Raw genomic sequence first — 19,532 nt, forward strand, 5'->3', positions numbered from 1 at the left:
ACAAATGCGTTACCACCCGCCGGTCACCATTCTGTGAGGGCAGATTCATCGCATCGGGTACATAGGAGGTGCCTCGGCAGCAGAGCCCTTGGGCGAGACAAGCGACACACGAAGTGTCCCATGCGACACGCCAGGTTCTCCGCGAATGCTACACCTAAAGGCAGCAGCCTGAAGGTGATTGACTGTAGCCAAAAGTGCATTCAGCAGTTTCCAAACTGCGGCCAGCTCCTTCTGCGTCCGCATACATACGCACTCGTACCCATTGTAGCAAGTCTAACTGAAGAAGTAAACTGTAAAAGCAGACTGAATCCTAGATATGCAACTTGCTAACCTTCTGGTGTGTCACCAATGGACGCTGATGCATTAATGGTACAAATGGCTCTGAGCACTATGGAACTTAACTTCTGAGGTCATCAGTCTCCTAGATCTCAGAACTACTTAAACCTAACTAACCTAAGGACATCACACACATCCATGCCCGAGGCAGGATTCGAACCTGCGACCGTAGCGGTCGCGCTGTTCCAGACTGTAGCGCCTAGAACCGCTCGGCCACTCCGGCCGGCGATGCATTAATGTTGACTCGACTTGTCCGATTAACCTAACTATTCTTTCCTTTATCAAATTTCATTTAACCCCCTTCCATCACACCTGTCCCCCCTCCACAAGCTTAATCCTTCCTTATACTGGAAACCACTGTTGAAGGTGCAGGTGCAGCTGCTGAACATGTGCTGCACTGATTACCATACAGGGCTTCTGTACAGCGTGTTGGCCTCTGCTCATTCTGGTATCTTAATAATGCCGGTTTTTTTATTGGTCTTTTGTAATTACTTCATACATATTTTGAGTGAGTAAACTTATGAAGGTGAGAGCTTGTTAGGCAAAGGCAGTGGGATACCGAGCTCTCACTCTCGGAGCGTTATACATTCCTGGCCATTAAAACTGCAACACCAGTAAGGATAGAAAATAACGAAATCTTACTAACTGTGCGGATACAGTACAGTAGGAAGAATACATGATTAAATATTTAGATGAGTTGAAGTATACAGTGACCGAAATTTAGTATACAGAGTGGTAATTTCTGGGGACTCCAATTGCCGTGCATAGAGCCCAACTAAGCTTGGATGGAAAATACGGGCTATCATTTCATGCTGCTTCAACTCGGTGCCAGAACGTATCAGTCGTTTGTGAGTGGTGGCGCACCAATTCGTCGGCAACCTATGACCCAATGTTAATATTTGGTACAAGATTTAGACCACGTGCTTTCCAGGATAACAGTCGAAACCTCTCTGTACCGATGCAGGTCATGACGGGCAAATTGCGGTCCTGCGAAATGTTTCCAGAAGTTGGTGCTTTAGTCTTAACTTGCGGTGGCGGCGTTTGCAGGTTCGCCTGCTGTTCGCGGAGGCTCGGTCTCGGGCGCCGAGTGTGATCTTCATCGACGAGGTGGACGCGCTGTGCTGCGCGCGCGGCTCCCCCAGCGAGCACGAGGCGTCGCGCCGCTTCAAGGCTGAGCTGCTGGTGGCCATGGACGGGCTGTTGTCGGGGACAGGCGTGGGCGCCGGCAAGAGCCAGCCGCACGTCGTCCTCGTCGCCGCTACCAACCACCCCTGGGACCTGGACGACGCCTTCCTCAGGAGGTAGGCAACGTCACAACGGGTCAGTTTTGAGTATCACCTCAAAAAATCGAGCTGCGACTTGCTGATAGTTTTCGTCCCTCTCTGCATACTCACCCTTCAATGTAACACAGTTGTACCATCAATGGATGACTTGGCACCCACCTTGGTTGTAAAAGTTCGCAATTTGGCTGATCGAGAACTCTGGGGAAAGAGGAAAAACTGAGTGGGTGTCATGTCAGGGTATTATGCGGAGTGATGGAAAATTAGACTGGTCAAAGAAGCAGCATGTGTGACTGTGTCCAGTGCAGAATGAATTGAGGAGATGTTGTGAAGCGAAACACCCTCCTGCACAGCTTCCTGTACTGCTGTATGTTTTCCCTGAACATCATCAGGGAGTTTCAGTATTTCGCTCTATGAGCGTCGTTTAATAAATAATACCCCATCTTTTGCATATAAATACACTACTGGCCATTAAAATTGCTACACCACGAAGATGACGCGCTGCAGACGCGAAATTTAACCGACAGGAAGAAGATGCTGTGGTATGCAAATGATTAGCTTTTCAGAACATTCACACAAGGTTGGCGCCGGACGCGACACCTACAACGTGCTGACACGAGGGAAGTTTCCAACCGATTTCTCATACACAAACAGCAGTTGGCCGGCGTTGCCTGGTGAAACGTTGCTGTAATGCCTCGTGTAAGGAGGAGAAATGCGTACCATCACGTTTCCGACTTTGATAAAGGTCGGATTGTAGCCTATCGCGATTGCGGTTTATCGTATTGCGACATTGCTGCTCGCATTGGTCGAGATCCAATGACTGTTAGCAGAATATGGAATCGGTGGGTTCAGGAGGGTAATACGGAACGCCGTGCTGGATCCCAACGGCCTCGTATCACTAGCAGTCGAGATGACAGGCATCTTATCCGCATGGCTGTAACGGATCGTGCAGCCACGTCTCGATCCCTGAGTCAACAGATGGGGACGTTTGCAACAACCATCTGCACGAACAGTTCGACGACGTTTGCAGCAGCATGGACTGTCAGCTCGGAGACCATGGCTGCGGTTATCCTTGACGCTGCATCACAGACAGGAGCGCCTGCGATGGTGTACTCAACGACGAACCTGGGTGCACGAATGGCAAAACGTAATTTTTTCGGATGAATCCAGGTTCTGTTTACAGCATCTTGATGGTCGCATCCGTGTTTGGCGACATCGCGGTGAACGCACATTGGAAGCGTGTATTCGTCATCGCCATACTGGCGTATCACCAGACGTGATGGTATGGGGTGCCATTGGTTACACGTCTCGGTCACCTCTTGTTCGTATTGACGGGACTTTGAACAGTGGACGTTACATTTCAGATGTGTTACGACCCGTGGCTCTACCCTTCATTCGATCCCTGCGAAACCCTACGTTTCAGCAAGATAATGCACGACCGCATGTTGCAGGTGCTGTATGGGCCTTTCTGGACACAGAAAATGTTTTACTTCTACCCTGGCCAGCACATTCTCCAGATCTCTCACCAATTGAAAACGTCTGGTCAATGGTGGGCGAGCAACTGGCTCGTCACAATACGCCAGTCACTACTCTTGATGAACTGTTGTATCGTGTTGAAGCTGCATGGGCATCTGTACCTGTACACGCCATCCAAGTTCTGTTTGACTCAATGCCCAGGCGTATCAAGGCCGTTATTACGGCTAGAGATGGTTGTTCTGGGTACTGATTTCTGAGGATCTATGCACCCAAATTGCTTGAAAATGTTATCACATGTCAGTTCTAGTATAATATATTTGTCCAATGAATACCCGTTTATCATCTGCATTTCATTTTTGTGTAGCAATTTTCATGGTCAGTAGTGTAGAATGAAGTGCTGCTGTGTAGTACAGAGGGTGCCTGAAACAAATACACAATGAGACGAACAGAAATGACACTGAAATCGTTAGAATTCACGATGGTCCTAGACACTAAAAAAGATGGGATATGGTCCTCAATAGGGTGTGTAATGACAACGGACGGCAATGCCCTGCAGTGTCCTCCCATGCTCGACGTACCCTGACGTGGGGAGCGGTAGGAACACGTAAGCCACCAGGAACATTGCTGAACATGATTGTTTTGGTGATCGATATGTTATGGTGTGGGGAGAGATAATATTGCTTGGGCGCACTCACCTCGTAATCTTTGAACACGGTAAATTCACTGGTCAACGTTATTGCGACACTGTACTCGTTCCACATATCTGAGTTCATTTTTATGGATGACAACGCGCTGCAGCCTCGAACAGCGAGCGCAAGAGGAGCAGTTCTTGGGTCGAGAGGATATTCGGCTAACAGGCTACCCTGCCCATTCCCCTAAATTAAATCCCATCGAGCACGTGTTGACGGCGTTGGAAGAAGTATTACAGCACGTCCACATACAGCAACGACCATCCAACAGTTGTCAGTCACACTGGTGGAGAAATGTAACGTCCTACACAAGAACTCCTTACTAGCACGGGAGCACGTTGCAGAGCATGCAGTGCCGACCGCGGTGATCAGACGCCCTCTAAAGAAACATGTCCCGCCGTTTGTGATGTCCAGGAGATCACCATAAATCGCAGTGACTTCAGCGTAATTATTGCCTTCGAATAAAAGTTACATTTCTGTTCTTCTCATTGCCTAATTCTTTCAGTTACCTCGGGTATTATACGGTAGGAATTGTTTCTACGCATGTTCCAAGTATCATCCAGGTGCGTTACTTCGCAGTGAGACATAACGCGAAAGTTAAATGGTGCTTAACTTTTGCACATTGTGTATGCAGAGTGAAAATCAATAAAACCGACGAACTGCAGGGACGGATTCGTGACTGGTAGTGGAGAAAAAAAAGGTTCTACGAACACATGCCCCGAAATACGTCGTTGCCACGGTAGGTGGCTCTGACGAGTGAAAATTTCTCTAATGTCGTGCCGTGTGTTACAGGCTGTGTGTAAGCTGCAGAATGGTCTGGTATTCGTGTCGGGAACAAGCTGACATGGTGTTTATGTACGAACAAGCAGAAAGGAACGGTCGAAAGGCAGCAGAGCTAAACCAAAACAAGTACCTTCACAGACGCCAACCACGTAACACAACATTTCAACACCTTTTTAGACGTTTGTGTGATCACATAATCGTACTATGGCTTACACCATGTTTGCGGGCCACTTGCCTGGAGCTTGTACTAGTCTTTGTCTCAGTATCGTGTAACCCGGTCCTCCAAATCTGGTGCACGCACAGTCCGCCGCCTCCCTGCGCGTTCGTCTGCCTGAAAGGACCTAAGATCACACAAACGTCCAAAATGGGCTTAAAATTTTGTGCTATTTGGTTCAAATGGCTCTGAGAACTATGCGACTTAACTTCTCAGTTCATCAGTCGCCTAGAGCTTAGAACTAATTAAACCTAACTAACCTAAGGACACCACACACATCCATGCCCGAGGCAGGATTCGAACCTGCGACCGTAGCGGTCGCCCGGCTCCAGACTGTAGCGCCTAGAACAGTACAGCCACTCCGGCCGGCTGTGCTATTTGGTTCATATCTGTGGGCATACTTGTTTTGGTATAGCCGTGCTGCCTCTCGACCGTTTCCACCTGCTTGGCCGTATACAAACCCCATCTCGGCTTGCTCCCGAGTTGAATATCAGACCATTCTGCTACTTACAGTACGCTGCATCAACCACAGTGGTAACGATGCATTTCCGGGCACATGTTGATAGGATCTTCTTTCCTCTATTTCCAGTCAGGAATCCGTCGCTGCCGTTTCTGGGTTTTATTAACATTCACCCTCTATAGCATATTGTCCTTTTAGGTGCTACAAATTGTTGCTTCTTCTGACATGTCTGAAGTTTCGAACTATTCCACCGAATGACAGAGCCTTAAGCCAAATTTACACGACGACTTTGGGTTGCGCCACTCATTGCGTGGAATTAGTTGCACACAAGTGGTTTCATGTATGACTGTAGACACGGCGACACCAGTATACACTTCAGTTTCGTCGTTTTGTGGGTCCCTGTGTCGTGTCTGAAATAAAAGTTTTGGCAGCTGCACATCGCACGAGCTGTGATGGAGTTAAAGCTTGTTGCGTGGAATCGTTGCATAAGAAAAAAATAAGAAACGTGTTTCTATTCGTGACTGGATGAAGGAAAGACGTCAGCTCGGTTGCTCAGAATCCTTGAAATAATTTATAGCGGAAGATCGAAGAAGTTCTTATAATTATCTCTCAATGTCACCAGAACTGTTCACGTTTCTTCTAAATAGCGTTATTTATGCGATAAGGAATAAAGCTACTGTAATGCATGAAGCACTGTCACCAGAACTGAAATTACATACCATATCGCGTGCATTACAATCGAGAACACTCGGCATGCTATAAGATACGGTTTCAGTTGGTGATGACGCTATTTCATTAACACCAATAATTATTAACATTAACAGTAATAATTATTAACATTAGCAACAATAATTACTCGAAGCAGGCCGCATTAAGAAGAGAATGGTTTCCAAACTACTCTTCGGAAGATAGATCTTTACAGTGGCAGTATTTCAAAATTCTAACATATGTGAATGGGGAGCACTGCAGCGACGTTTTAAATAGATGAATATAGAATAAAGAATGTAGCTTTTTGAATTTGTATAGCCTTCCCTCCTGTCAACAATATTCCTTAACAAAGAGTTGGCCAACTCTAACGATGGGATTTTAGTCCTGTAGACGAGAGGATTGACACAGCTAGAATTACACTTGCTTGTATTTTTCTTAATTCAATTGTATATGTGCTCCTAACTCAATAAATTTTGCCCTGCAGCTCAGATATTGTCAAACCATCTATGTTATGATCGCACATGACGGTCTCAGCGGCAGCAATAAGTTGTTTATTTTTTTAATCAGCGTCACTGAAATCCCATAAACACCAGTGCAAAGCTTAGATATCCAAAAAGCGAACATTATTCTCCGTTCCCCACTTCACATTTCAGTTTGTCTACACTCTAAGAACAAACATAACCGCCGGCCGCGGTGGCCGTGCGGTTCTGGCGCTGCAGTCCGGAACCGCGGGACTGCTACGGTCGCAGGTTCGAATCCTGCCTCGGGCATGGGTGTGTGTGATGTCCTTAGGTTAGTTAGGTTTAAATAGTTCTAAGTTCTAGGGAACTTATGACCTAAGATGTTGAGTCCCATAGTGCTCAGAGCCATTTGAACCATTTGAACAAACATAACCTCAAAAGTCATGCAACTAGTGTCGCTAAAGTTCGAACACGCCGAAAGTGTTTTGTTTCACCAACGAGTTGCGCAAACGCCTGGCGCGCTTGTGCAGTGGCTGGTGGTGCAGTTGCTGCAACCTAGTGTCGTCGTGTAAACTAGGCTTTAGTCAACCATCAAAATGACATCTACACAAGGTACTCATTATAGCAATGTGCTGTAACTGAATTATATATAAAAAAATAAAACGTAGCGTACATGCATAAGCGTTTGTGTGCAGTGTATAGTAATGATGCAATTGAAGGAAGTGCTGTTGGGCAATGGCTAATGATAGCTAAAGCGTCAGGAAGAGCAGAAACTGAGCTCCATGGCCGGACACGTCTGGGACGTCCTGTCACAGCCAGAGGTGTACAAATTCTTCCAGCATGCCTGCCCCTGTCTCCGCCGCAACCATTAAAGCAGCCCAACCTGCCGCAGCGAAACACAAGAGTACGTGTTTACGGAAGCACAGTGGTTAAATCAGGCCAACTCGGGCGGCCGCAAGTCTGGCAAGCTTCACGGTACCCGCTCAGCCAGCTGCAGCTGACAACAGAGAGCGCAATCAATCTAACGTGACAACAGAATAGACAGGTATATGTTTGCGTGAGTAGTTTCATTGCAGCTCATTTATCATAAGGGAGGGAGCAGGCTAATGAACAAACCAGACTTTAAGGAGATTGAGGAGAAATTAAGAATTGGGAAACATAAACCAGTCACGAAACAGAGCCTAAGTTCAGCAGGGGAAAAGCTTTCATGTATTTATAAGTCAGATTCAAATAAGTCGGTAGGTGTCTCGCAATGCAAATTGTGTAAAAAGTTACTAACAATCGTTCGAGGACTTCTGGTATGTTAAGATATGTTTGTAAATTTGACCATCAGTTTCCTCCCTCCATACACATTTTGAACAACGACAAAAACTTAGAGACTGACAAGTGTGTGGAAATGCTTGCTAAGGACTTGAGACCATTTAGCAGTACATAGGCTTTCTAAATTTGTGGCGAACATTGATCCAAATAGGAAAAAAATATGGCTTAGAGGAGGCTGAAAACCACATTCTAGTGGTATGTAACGTACTTGGGGGGAAGGAATATTGGATTTAACGTCCCTTCGACGTCGAGTTCATTAGAGACCGGGCGCAAGCTCGGATGGTGTCATAGAGGGCGAGGGAACTCGGCCCTGCCCTTTCAAAGGATCCATCCCAGCATTTGCCTGGAGCAGTTTAGGGAAATCACAGAAAACCTAGATCTGGATGGCCGAAAGCGGGTTTGAACCGTCATCCTCACGAAGGGGAGTCCAGTGTGCTAACCGCTGCGCCATCTCGATCCGTCTTCAGATATGTACTTTTTTAGATTAACGTAACAAGGAAAACGAACTTCGTATTTGCTACAGTAGATTTAGGGAATTTAGAATGAACTATTTTGGCTATTGCATTCAGCGAACGCACTATACACATCCTGGGAAAGAAATTAAAATTCGATTACCTGGGGCCATATCTAGCCGAAAATTTCTAAAGTTGCAAGAACTAGACTTCTAAAACCTACCTGTAGTTGCCGTTGCAGTATAATAGACATCTTCAGGTTCTTAGGTGCAAAAGGTTTCGGCTTTCAGAAATGGTTCTGCTTACTATAGAAAACATTTATTAGAGGTGACCTCTAACATGTGTGTGACTGGTTCTGATCTATCTTCCTACCTCAGTTGTGCAAGGACGCTCTGTGAGAGTTTTAGGAATTTGTGTTGAACCTAAAACCTGCAACGTAGGAAGATACCATCTCACACATGAAGAGTTCAGAAGAGTGCAGCAGTGTGGACAGTGATGTATTCAGACAATGATCTCAATGTAGGTTCCACTACACTCCCTGTAAAGGAAACATTATTGCTAACAGAAATCAGTGTACGGGTTCAGGCGTAACTACACACATCAAAAAAAGTTTTGCTTCACCCCGGTTTACAGAACTCCTGAAGACAGACTTTGACTGTGGGTATGTATTACAGACAACAGTCCCTTTGACTTTTCAGAGATGTCACTAAACTCTCCCAAAGATGTAAAAAACCATGCATGAGCAGCGCCTATTAGACGGAGGGGCTCCGACAGCTGATCAGTTCCAGTCATTCCACCAGGAAGGAGGTACACGGCTCGTGTTGTCTGTAGTTCAACCATGCCTAGACGGTCAATACCGCGGTTCGATCGCGTCCGCATTGTTTCTTTGCGCCAGGAAGGGCTCTCAACAAGGGAAGTGTCCAGGCATCGCTGCGTGAACCAAAGGGATGAGTTTCGGACATGGAGGAAATACAGAGAGACAGGAGCTGTCGATGACATGCCTCGCTCAGGCCGCCCAAGGGCTACTACTGCAATGCATGACTGCTACCGACGGATTATGGCTCGAAGGAACTCTGACAGCAACGCCACCATGTTGAATAACGCTTCTCGTGCAGCCACAGGACGTCGTGTTACGACTCAAATTGTGCGCAATAGGCTACATGATGAGCAACTTCAGTCCCGACGTCCATGGCGAGGTCCATCTTTTCAACCATCACATCATGCAGCGTGGTACAGATGGGCCCAACAATATTCCGAATGGACCGCTCAGTATTGGCATCACGTTCTCTTCACTGATGAGTGTTGCATATGCCTTCAACTAGACAATCGTCGGAGGCAACCCAGTCAGGGTGAACGCCTTAGACACTCTGTCCAGCGACTGCAGCAAGGTGGAGGCTCCATGCTGTTTTGGAGTGGCATTATGTGGGGCCGACGTACACCGCTGGCGACCATGGAAGGCGCCGTAATGACTGTATGATACGTGAATGCCATCCTCTCACAAATAGTGCAACCACATCGGCAGCATACTGCGAGACATTCGTCTTCACGGACGACAATTCGCGCTCCCATCGTGCACATCTTGAGAATGACTTCCTTCAGGATAACGACACCGCTCGACTAGAGTGGCTAGCATGTACTCCATTCATAGATTAAAAAGGGCAGTATATGGACGAAGTAACCCACCAACCACTCTGAGGGATCTACGTGAATCGCCACTGATGAGTGGAACAATCTGGACCAACAGTGCCTTGATGAAGTTGTGGATAATATGCCATGACGAATACAGGCATACATCCATGCAAGCGGACGTGCTACTGGGCATTAGACGTACCGGTGTGTACAGCAGTCTGGACGACCACCTCTGAAGGTCTCGCTGTATGGCAGTATAACATGCAATATGTGGCTTTCATGAGCAATAAAAAGGGCAGAAATGATGTTTCTGTTGATCTCTATTCCAATTTTCTATACAGGTTCCGGAACTCTCGGAACCGAGGTGATGAAAAACTTTTTTTGATGTGTATATATGTCAGCAAAAAATGATTATCTTAGATTTTCGTTATTAAGGTTTATTTTTACTTGAAGTATGTCTTTATGACTGATCACTCATAACTGTAATACGTACGGGATGGTAAAATATTGATATAGGGTTTTCACAACTATGAAGCGAAGTTCCTAACTATACTAACGTTCTTTAATAGTAAGATGGTTGATGACCATGTCCAGGGGTCGATAAAATACAAACAAATTAATTACAGTTGGGGCCAGAGATATCAATTAAGCTACAATGCACAATTAAAATAACCAGATAATGGATGGGGTCAGTAAAGAGCAATCAGAAAGAAGTACACAATTAAAACAATTCAATAACTTCAGAGTGTAAAGCACTCTACAGTGGCTGATTAATTCTTTTCGTTAAATCGAATATCTTGCGTTTAATTAAAGGTCATGGATGAGTGTACGAAAAAATAGAAGACACGGAGACAACCGCAGTTCTGAGTGACAACTGACTATCACTTACTGACATAGAGCGAGCCCATGTTTAACTTCCGTGGGCGTCCGCAGTGGCTGCTGTCGGCGCGAGCCGTGAACCTGAGAACCTATTCTAAATCTATCTCGACTGCTAAACACCAGTCTGATACATTTCCTACGTCTTCGGTGAAGCCGAGACTCCTAGTTGTTCCCTAGCTAAGTTAATTGGCATGGTACACGGTATTACCTGTCAGTGCTTGGTGCCACTCTCCATACTAGGAGACTTGGCAGTTGAACTCCTTAAGAGCTTAACCAGGCAGTGAACAAGTGTTAACACAATAACTCTCGCAATCGTCTCAGTTCTGCATGAGTGGCCTTGCTCAAACGCTCGACGATTTGCTGCAGGAGAAGGGTCAACTTTTCTCTCTCCATTTTGCCTATGTCAAAGCTGGTGGCCACGTATTTTCTTTCTGGCCAGTCATAGTTTCTGTAGCCTATCACAGGCGTTGTTTCTTTTGTAGGGCAGATTTTAACTTCTGCTGTGTAATGCTGAGATAAACAGCATTTTCTTTCATGCAAGTTATAACACAGGTTGCTACAGTGAGTCACAAAAGTTTTGAGTTAGGTTTCTCCCGACGTTTATCTATCTTCTCCAGCCGTGTTCCTGCAGAAAGGCTTTGTGAAGTGTCGTCGTTAAAAGCAAAGGCAAGGGCGGCTTTTGCCGACGGCCTGCGCAGTGGCTCCGTCGTCTCATTGTGTCCGCTAGATGTCCCGCTGTGGTTTCGGTGAGCATGGAACGGGCTTTGCTGTCGTAAAATTCTCCTTCCCTCAGAACTGCATCTCGTAGCTCAGGTCTGGGAAATTACTTGCGTGCCATTACTAATGTGTTAGTGGGTTTATATTCACGAGATGACGGTTTGTTAATTCAGTTTGCATATAAATAAGATTCGTACAGTTTCACGGAACTATATCGTGTGACATATCGATTTAACCGGAATTGTTTCAGGAATTCAATGTAAGGTGTGTTATTTGTCTGATACGTTACAGATCTGATGATGGTTCGAATTGAGAGTAGCCAGTACTGGCTACAGTGAAAACTGTTCATATCGAAATAAATAAATAATACCGATTTATTTATTTATTTAGCGTATGGCGCTACGCACATGGTTTACACTTATTACATTATGAAATTATATGGTAAAATACACTATAAAATACATAAGTGAAGGATACATATTCAGATAAAATATAATACACGTGACCGCTACGGTCGCAGGTTCGAATCCTGCCTCGGGCATGGATGTGTGTGATGTCCTTAGGTTAGTTAGGTTTAAGTAGTTCTAAGTTCTAGGGGACTGATGACCTTAGAAGTTAAGTCCCATAATGCTCAGAGCCAGCCAAAATATAATACATAAACAAAATAAAAATTAACATCACAGCAGATATTTTGCGTTACACAAGTCTTCAAATTCTGACATCCAAATTGTCGATCTATTCGAGGCAGGGCGATGTGGCGTTGAAGGAATGAGCCCGACTACCCTGGTAGGCTCTTAATTCACAGTCCTGGGCGATGTGCTGTATTGTTTGATTAGGTGCCCCACAGTCACAGCTAGGGCTGGGAAGCTTTTCCCACTTGTGTAGATTGTGTGCACATAGTCCATGTCCTGTTCGGATTCTGTTTAGGCTTTTCCATAGCTGTCGTGGAAGTTCAAAGCCCTTAGGTTTCTCTGATGCACAGATAAGTTCTCGGTTGTCAAGGGAGGCACTATCACTCCTGCTCTCGTACCATTTAGTATCCATGTTGAAGTTGGCAGCTGACAGTTGTTGGGCCAGTCTTAAAGGGGGATTTCTGGAGCGGAGTCGTGTTCTTTTCAAAGTTGGAACATCTTCATGGATAGTAAGTAGGGGGTTATTCATTATTTTTGTGTATTCCTTCATCAGAGCTTCCTGTCTTCGCAGGGAGGGTGGAGCTACATGACTAAGTGTTGGAAGCCAATATAATAGGGTAGCCTTTATGAATCCAGTTATGGTTCTCATAGCAGCGTTGAGCTGGGTGTTCACCTTGTTTATATGCTTGCTGGGTAACCACGCTGGTGCACAGTACTCGGCTGCAGAGTACACTAAGGCGAGTGCAGAGGTTCGTAGTGTGTCTGATGCTGCTCCCCAGTTAGTGCTGCAGAGCCTCTGAATGAGGCTGTTCCATGAGCTTATTTTATTGGATACATTTTCCAGGCGTCTTTTGAAGGATAATGTCCTATCTAGAGTGACCCCCAGGTACTTTGGATATGGCTGATGTCGCAGTTATTCATATGAACCTTCAGGTCATATCCCGCCATTCTGTTGTTCAAATGAAAACAGCTGACTTCAGTCTTGGTGGGATTTGTTATTAGCCTCCATTTGGTGAAATACTCATGCATTTTGTTTAGGTCAGTTGTGAGGATGTATTCAGTGTCTTCAAACTGCTTGCTTTGGATAGCTAGGGCCATATCATCAGCATAGCTGAACTTCCTTGAGATGGTTTCAGGCAGGTCAGAGATGTAAAGATTAAAGAGCATTGGTGCTAAAACTGATCCTTGAGGCAGTCCATTGTTCAGTTTCCTCTGTTTGCTTATGTCATTACCCTGCATCACCTGGAAGTATCTATCTGAAAGCATGTTGTTGACAAGTCTCAGTGTCATACGGCAGGGGATTACTTTTATCAGTTTGTGTAGAAGTCCTTCCTTCCATACAGTGTCATAGGCAGCTGTTAGGTCTATGAAAGCTACTGCAGTCTTTTTTTGTTTTTGAAAACCTGCTTCAATATATGTCGTTAGACTTAGAACCTGGTCTGTGCAGCTCCTATTGGGTCTGAAACCTGCCTGCTCTGGTGGGATGACTTCTAGGATTCGTGGGCCCAGCCTGTTGAGGAGTAGCCGTTCCAGATGTTTGTAGCAGCAGCTGAGAAGAGCGATAGGGCGGTAACTTTCGGCTTTATCTGATGGTTTGTTTGGTTTCAGCACAGCAAATATTTTAGTAAAAAATACGCCGAAAAGGAAAAAAATACAGACATAAGCCATTTTTTCTGGCCTACAATGATGCAAAATGAATACATATTTCGTTGAGTCTCCTCTTGTTATACTCGGATAAAAAGACTTTTTATCAACTTCCGAACCATACTGATAACACTACAAGGAAAGCGCACAGAATAAACCGCCATTATGCGCAGCACAGCAGGAAGATAGACAGACAAGAAATATTCCTTTAGCCAGCTTAGGACGGGCATAGCTTGGCTTGGATCACAGCAAAACATTCTGCCTTTCTGCCGCTTCCCATTTGCGGCAGCTTGCCTACCTGGCTAACAGGCGAGCAGGGGCAAATTAAAAGCGGAATGCGTACGCCTCTAATCATGGCCACTGCGCCGACATGGTGAATCGCGCGGACACCATTATTCTGGCAGACCGGTGCGTCACAACTTGACCATTGACTGCACAGCTATCGATCAGCATTAGGAGTGCATGTGCAGTGATCGAGACTCTTGAGTATTCAAAGGTCTGCTCAAAAAGGGTTCCACGAATGCACATACTGACCACAAGATTCAAAAAAAAAAAACCTTTAATCTGAAATGTTGGAGAAGTTTGAGGTCTATGGAAAGCCCTTTCTGTCCTGGATCGTTACTGGTGACGAAACCTGCGTGTATCACTTTGAGACAGAAACATGGAAGCAATCACCAGAGTGGCAGGCACCACCCGCAGCCTCCAGAAAAGGAGAAATTCTAAGCAGCTCCCTCTGCTGGCGAAGTTAAGGTGACAGCCTTTTGGGCTAATGATGGTGTCACTCTCTGGATCTGTTGCTAAAAGGGTCAATCATTAATTCAGAGTTGTATGTGAAGACACAACAAATTCAAGAACCGTTTCCAGCGTGTTCAGTCTGACAAGAATCCAAAAGAAATCTTGCTCCAACATAAGAATTCACACCCACACAGAAGTCTCAGACCCTGGGAATACATTGCCAAACTGGTTTGCATATTATTGGCTCACCCACCCTGCAGCCCAGGCAAGGCGGACAGATGCCTGGACCACTTAAGGATACTCTGCAAGGAACGCTCTTTGAAGAAGATGAGAGACTAATTTATTTGTGCAGTGAAAACGGCTGCACGCACAGGACAAGAGCTTTTACCAACAAGGGAAGCATGCTCTTACACAACGGCAGCGTAAGGTGACTATGCTGAAAAACAGTACGTTTAAAAGATGCGTTGGCTGATATTGTCGCCAAATTCTAACTCTTAATAATAAATATGTTCTCCGGAAAAAAACTGTGGGGCGTTATTTATTGAACGACCTTCATATTAGCATCACAACACGACAGTCCCAAGAAACACTCATCACCTTTGCTGATACTGGTAGTCCTCCCCTTTGTAGGCGACGATGAATCCACATTTTCCCTTGCTTTGCGGTTTTCCCATGGGCTTGTACTAATGCGCCCAGTAGGCATGGAAAAACCAACCAGTTAAAACCGATACCCGTATTTCAGTTCTGAATAACCGATATTTCTTGGTATTTGTGTTGTCTCAGTTATGTTGCTGTTGTGGTCTTCAGTCCAGAGACTGGTCTGATGCAGCTCTCCATGCTACTCTATCCATTGCAAGCTTCTTCATCTCCCAATACCTACTGCAACCTACATCCTTCTGAATCTGTTTAGTGTATTCATCTCTTGGACTCCCTCTACGATTTTTACCCTTCACGCTACCCTCCAATACTAAATTGGTGATCCCTTGATGCCTCCGAATATCTCCTACCAACCTATCCCTTCTTCTAGTCAAGCTGTGCCACAAATTTCTCTTCTCCCCAATTCTGTTCAAAACCTCCTCATTAGTTATGTGATCTACCCATCTAATCGTCAGCATTCTTCTGTAGCATCACATTTCGAAAGATTCTATTCTCTTCTTGTCTAAACTATTTATCGTCCACAATTCACTTCCATACATGGCTACACTCCATACAAATAATACTTTCAGAAACGACTTCCTGGCACTTAAATCTATACTCGATGTTAACAAATTTCTCTTCTTCAAAAACGCTTTCCTTGCCATTGCCAGTTTACATTTTATATCCTCTCTACTTCGACCATCATCAGTTATTTTGCTCCCCAAATAGCAAAACTCATTTACTACTTTAAGCGTCTCATTTCCTAATCTAATTCCCGCAGCATCACCCGATTTAATTCGACTACATTCCGTTATCCTCGTTTTGCTTTTGTTGATGTTCATCTTATATCCTCCTTTCAAGACACTGTCCATTCCGTTCAGCTGCTCTTCCATGTCCTTTCCTGTCTCTGACAGAATTACAATGTCATCTGTGAACCTCAAAGTTTTTATTTTTTCTCCATGGATTTTAATTCCTACTCCAAATTTTTCTTTTGTTTCCTTTACTGCTTGCTCAATATACAGATTGAATAACATCGGGGACAGGCTACAACCCTATCTTACTCCCGCCCCAACCACTGCTCCCCTTTCATGCCTATCAACTCTTATAACTGCCATCTGGTTTATGTACAAATTGTAAATAGCGTTTCGCTCTCTATATTTTACCCCTGGAACCTTCAGCATCTGAAAGAGAGTATTCCATTTTCAAAAGCTTTCTCTAAAGCCTACAAATGCTAGAAACGTAGATTTCCCTTTCCTTAATCTATTTTCTAAGATAAGTCGTAGGGTCAGTATTGCCTCACGTGTTCCAACATTTCTACGAAATCCAAACTGATCTTCCCCGAGGTCTGCTTCTACCAGTTTTTCCATTCGGCTGTAAAGAATTCGTGTTAGTATTTTGCAGCCGTGGCTTATTAATATGATAGTTTGGTAATTTTCACATCTGTCAACACCTATTTTCTTTGGGATTGGAATTATTATATTCTTCTTGAATTCTGAGGGTATTTCGCCTGTCTCATACATCTTGCTCACCAGATGGTAGAGTTCTGTCACGCCTGGTTCTCCCACGGCTATCAGTAGTTCTAATTGAATGGCGTGTATTCCCGGGGCCTTGTTTCGACTCAGGTCTTTCAGTGCTCTGTCAAACTCTTCACGCAGTATCATATCTCCCATTTCATCTTCATCTACATCCTCTTCCATTTCCATAATATTGTCCTCAAGTACATCGCCCTTGTATAGACCCTCTATATACTCCGTCCACCTGTCTGCGTTCCCTTCTTTGCTTAGAACTGGGTTTCCATCTGAGCTCTTGATATTCATGCAAGTGGTTCTCTTTTCTCCAAAGGTCTCTTTTATTTTCCTGTAGGCAGAATCTATCTTTTCCCTAGTGATATACGCCTCTACATACTTACATTTGTCCTCTAGCCATCCCTGCTTAGCCATTTTGCACTTCCTGTCGATCTCATTTTCGAGACGTTTGTATTCCTTTTTGCCTGCTTCATTTACTGCATTTTTGTATTTTCTCCTTTCATCAGTTAAATTCAGTATCTCTTCTGTTACCCAAGCATTTCTATTAGCCGTCGTCTTTTTACCTACTTGATCCTCTGCTGCCTTCACTACTTCATCCCTCAAAGCTTCCCATTCTTCTTCTACTGTATTTCTTTCCCTCATTCTTATCAGTCGTTCCCTAATGCTCTCCCTGAAACTCTGTACAACCTCTGGTTTAGTCAGTGTATCCAGGTCCCATCTCCTTAAATTCCCATCTTTTTGCAGTTTCTTCAGTTTTAATCTACAGTTCATAACCAATAGATTGTGGTCAGAGTCCACATCTGCCCCTGGAAATGTCTTACAATTTAAACACTGGTTCCTAAATCTCTGTCTTACCATTATGTAATCTATCTGAAACCCTCCAGTATCTCCAGGCTTCTTCCATGTATACAACATTCTTTCATGATTCTTAAACCAAGTGCTAGCTACGATTAAGTTATGCTCTGTGCAAAATTCTGCCAGGCGGCTTCCTCTTTCATTCCTTTTACCCATTCCATATTCACCTACTACGTTTCCTTCTCTTCCTTTTCCTACTATCGAATTCCAGTCACCCATGACTATTAACTTTTCGTCTACCTTCACTATCTGAATAATTTCTTTTATCTCATCGTACAGTTCATCAATCTCTTCGTCACCTGCGGAGCTAGTTGGCATATAAACTTGTATTACTGTGGTAGGCGTGGGCTTCGTATCTATCTTGGCCACAATAATGCGTTCGCTATGCTGTTTGTAGCAGCTTACCCGCATTCCTATTTTTTTTATTCATTATTAAACCTACTCCTGCATTGCCCCTATTTGATTTTGTATTTCTAACCCTGTATTCACCTGACCAGAAATGTTGTTCCTCCTACCACCGAACTTCACTAATTCCCACTATATATAACTTCAACCTATCCATTTCACTTTTTAAATTTTCTAACCTACCTGCCCGATTAAGGGATCCGACATTCCACGCTCCGACCCGTAGAACGCCTGTTTTCTTTCTTCTTATAACAACGTCGTCCTGAGTAGTCCCCGCCCGGAGATCCGAATGGGGGACTATTTTACCTCCGGAATATTTTACCCAAGAGGACGCCATCATCATTTAACCATACAGTAAAGCTGCAGTAAAGCTGCAGTAAAGCTGCATGCCCTCGGGAAATACACTCCTGGAAATGGAAAAAAGAACACATTGACACCGGTGTGTCAGACCCACCATACTTGCTCCGGACACTGCGAGAGGGCTGTACAAGCAATGATCACACGCACGGCACAGCGGACACACCAGGACCCGCGGTGTTGGCCGTCGAATGGCGCTAGCTGCGCAGCATTTGTGCACCGCCGCCGTCAGTGTCAGCCAGTATGCTGTGGCATACGGAGCTCCATCGCAGTCTTTAACACTGGTAGCTTGCCGCGACAGCGTGGACGTGAACCGTATGTGCAGTTGACGGACTTTGAGCGAGGGCGTATAGTGGGCATGCGGGAGGCCGGGTGGACGTACCGCCGAATTGCTCAACACGTGGGGCGTGAGGTCTCCACAGTACATCGATGTTGTCGCCAGTGGTCGGCGGAAGGTGCACGTGCCCGTCGACCTGGGACCGGACCGCAGCGACGCACGGATGCACGCCAAGACCATAGGATCCTACGCAGTGCCGTAGGGGACCGCACCGCCACTTCCCAGCAAATTAGGGACACTGTTGCTCCTGGGGTATCGGCGAGGACCATTCGCAACCGTCTCCATGAAGCTGGGCTACGGTCCCGCACACCGTTAGGCCGTCTTCCGCTCACGCCCCAACATTGTGCAGCCCGCCTCCAGTGGTGTCGCGACAGGGGTGAATGGAGGGACGAATGGAGACGTGTCGTCTTCAGCGATGAGAGTCGCTTCTGCCTTGGTGCCAATGATGGTCGTATGCGTGTTTGGCGCCGTGCAGGTGAGCGCCACAATCAGGACTGCATACGACCGTGGCACACAGGGCCAACACCCGGCATCATGGTGTGGGGAGCGATCTCCTACACTGGCCGTACACCACTGGTGATCGTCGAGGGGACACTGAATAGTGCACGGTACATCCAAACCGTCGTCGAACCCATCGTTCTACCATTCCTAGACCGGCAAGAGAACTTGCTGTTCCAACAGGACAATGCACGTCCGCATGTATCCCGTGCCACCCAACGTGCTCTAGAAGGTGTAAGTCAACTACCCTGGCCAGCAAGATCTCCGGATCTGTCCCCCATTGAGCACGTTTGGGACTGGATGAAGCGTCGTCTCACGCGGTCTGCACGTCCAGCACGAACGCTGGTCCAACTGAGGCGCCAGGTGGAAATGGTATGGCAAGCCGTTCCACAGGACTACATCCAGCATCTCTACGATCGTCTCCATGGGAGAATAGCAGCCTGCATTGCTGCGAAAGGTGGATATACACTGTACTAGTGCCGACATTGTGCATGCTCTGTTGC

General features: G+C 45.6%; 1 protein-coding gene across 1 annotated transcript in view; it reads left to right on the plus strand.

The window, feature by feature from the left end:
- LOC126205577 (uncharacterized) overlaps positions 1 to 19,532 on the plus strand; it is a 326,088-nt gene that overhangs the window by 75,179 nt on the left and 231,377 nt on the right. Inside the window, exon 5 of the mRNA XM_049938872.1 lies at positions 1,384 to 1,637. Coding sequence (XP_049794829.1) covers positions 1,384 to 1,637 — 254 coding nt within the window. The remainder of the gene's footprint in view (positions 1 to 1,383; positions 1,638 to 19,532) is intronic.

Source organism: Schistocerca nitens, chromosome 1 (genome assembly GCF_023898315.1).
Source record: "Schistocerca nitens isolate TAMUIC-IGC-003100 chromosome 1, iqSchNite1.1, whole genome shotgun sequence".
Taxonomy (NCBI): Eukaryota; Metazoa; Arthropoda; class Insecta; order Orthoptera; family Acrididae; genus Schistocerca; species Schistocerca nitens.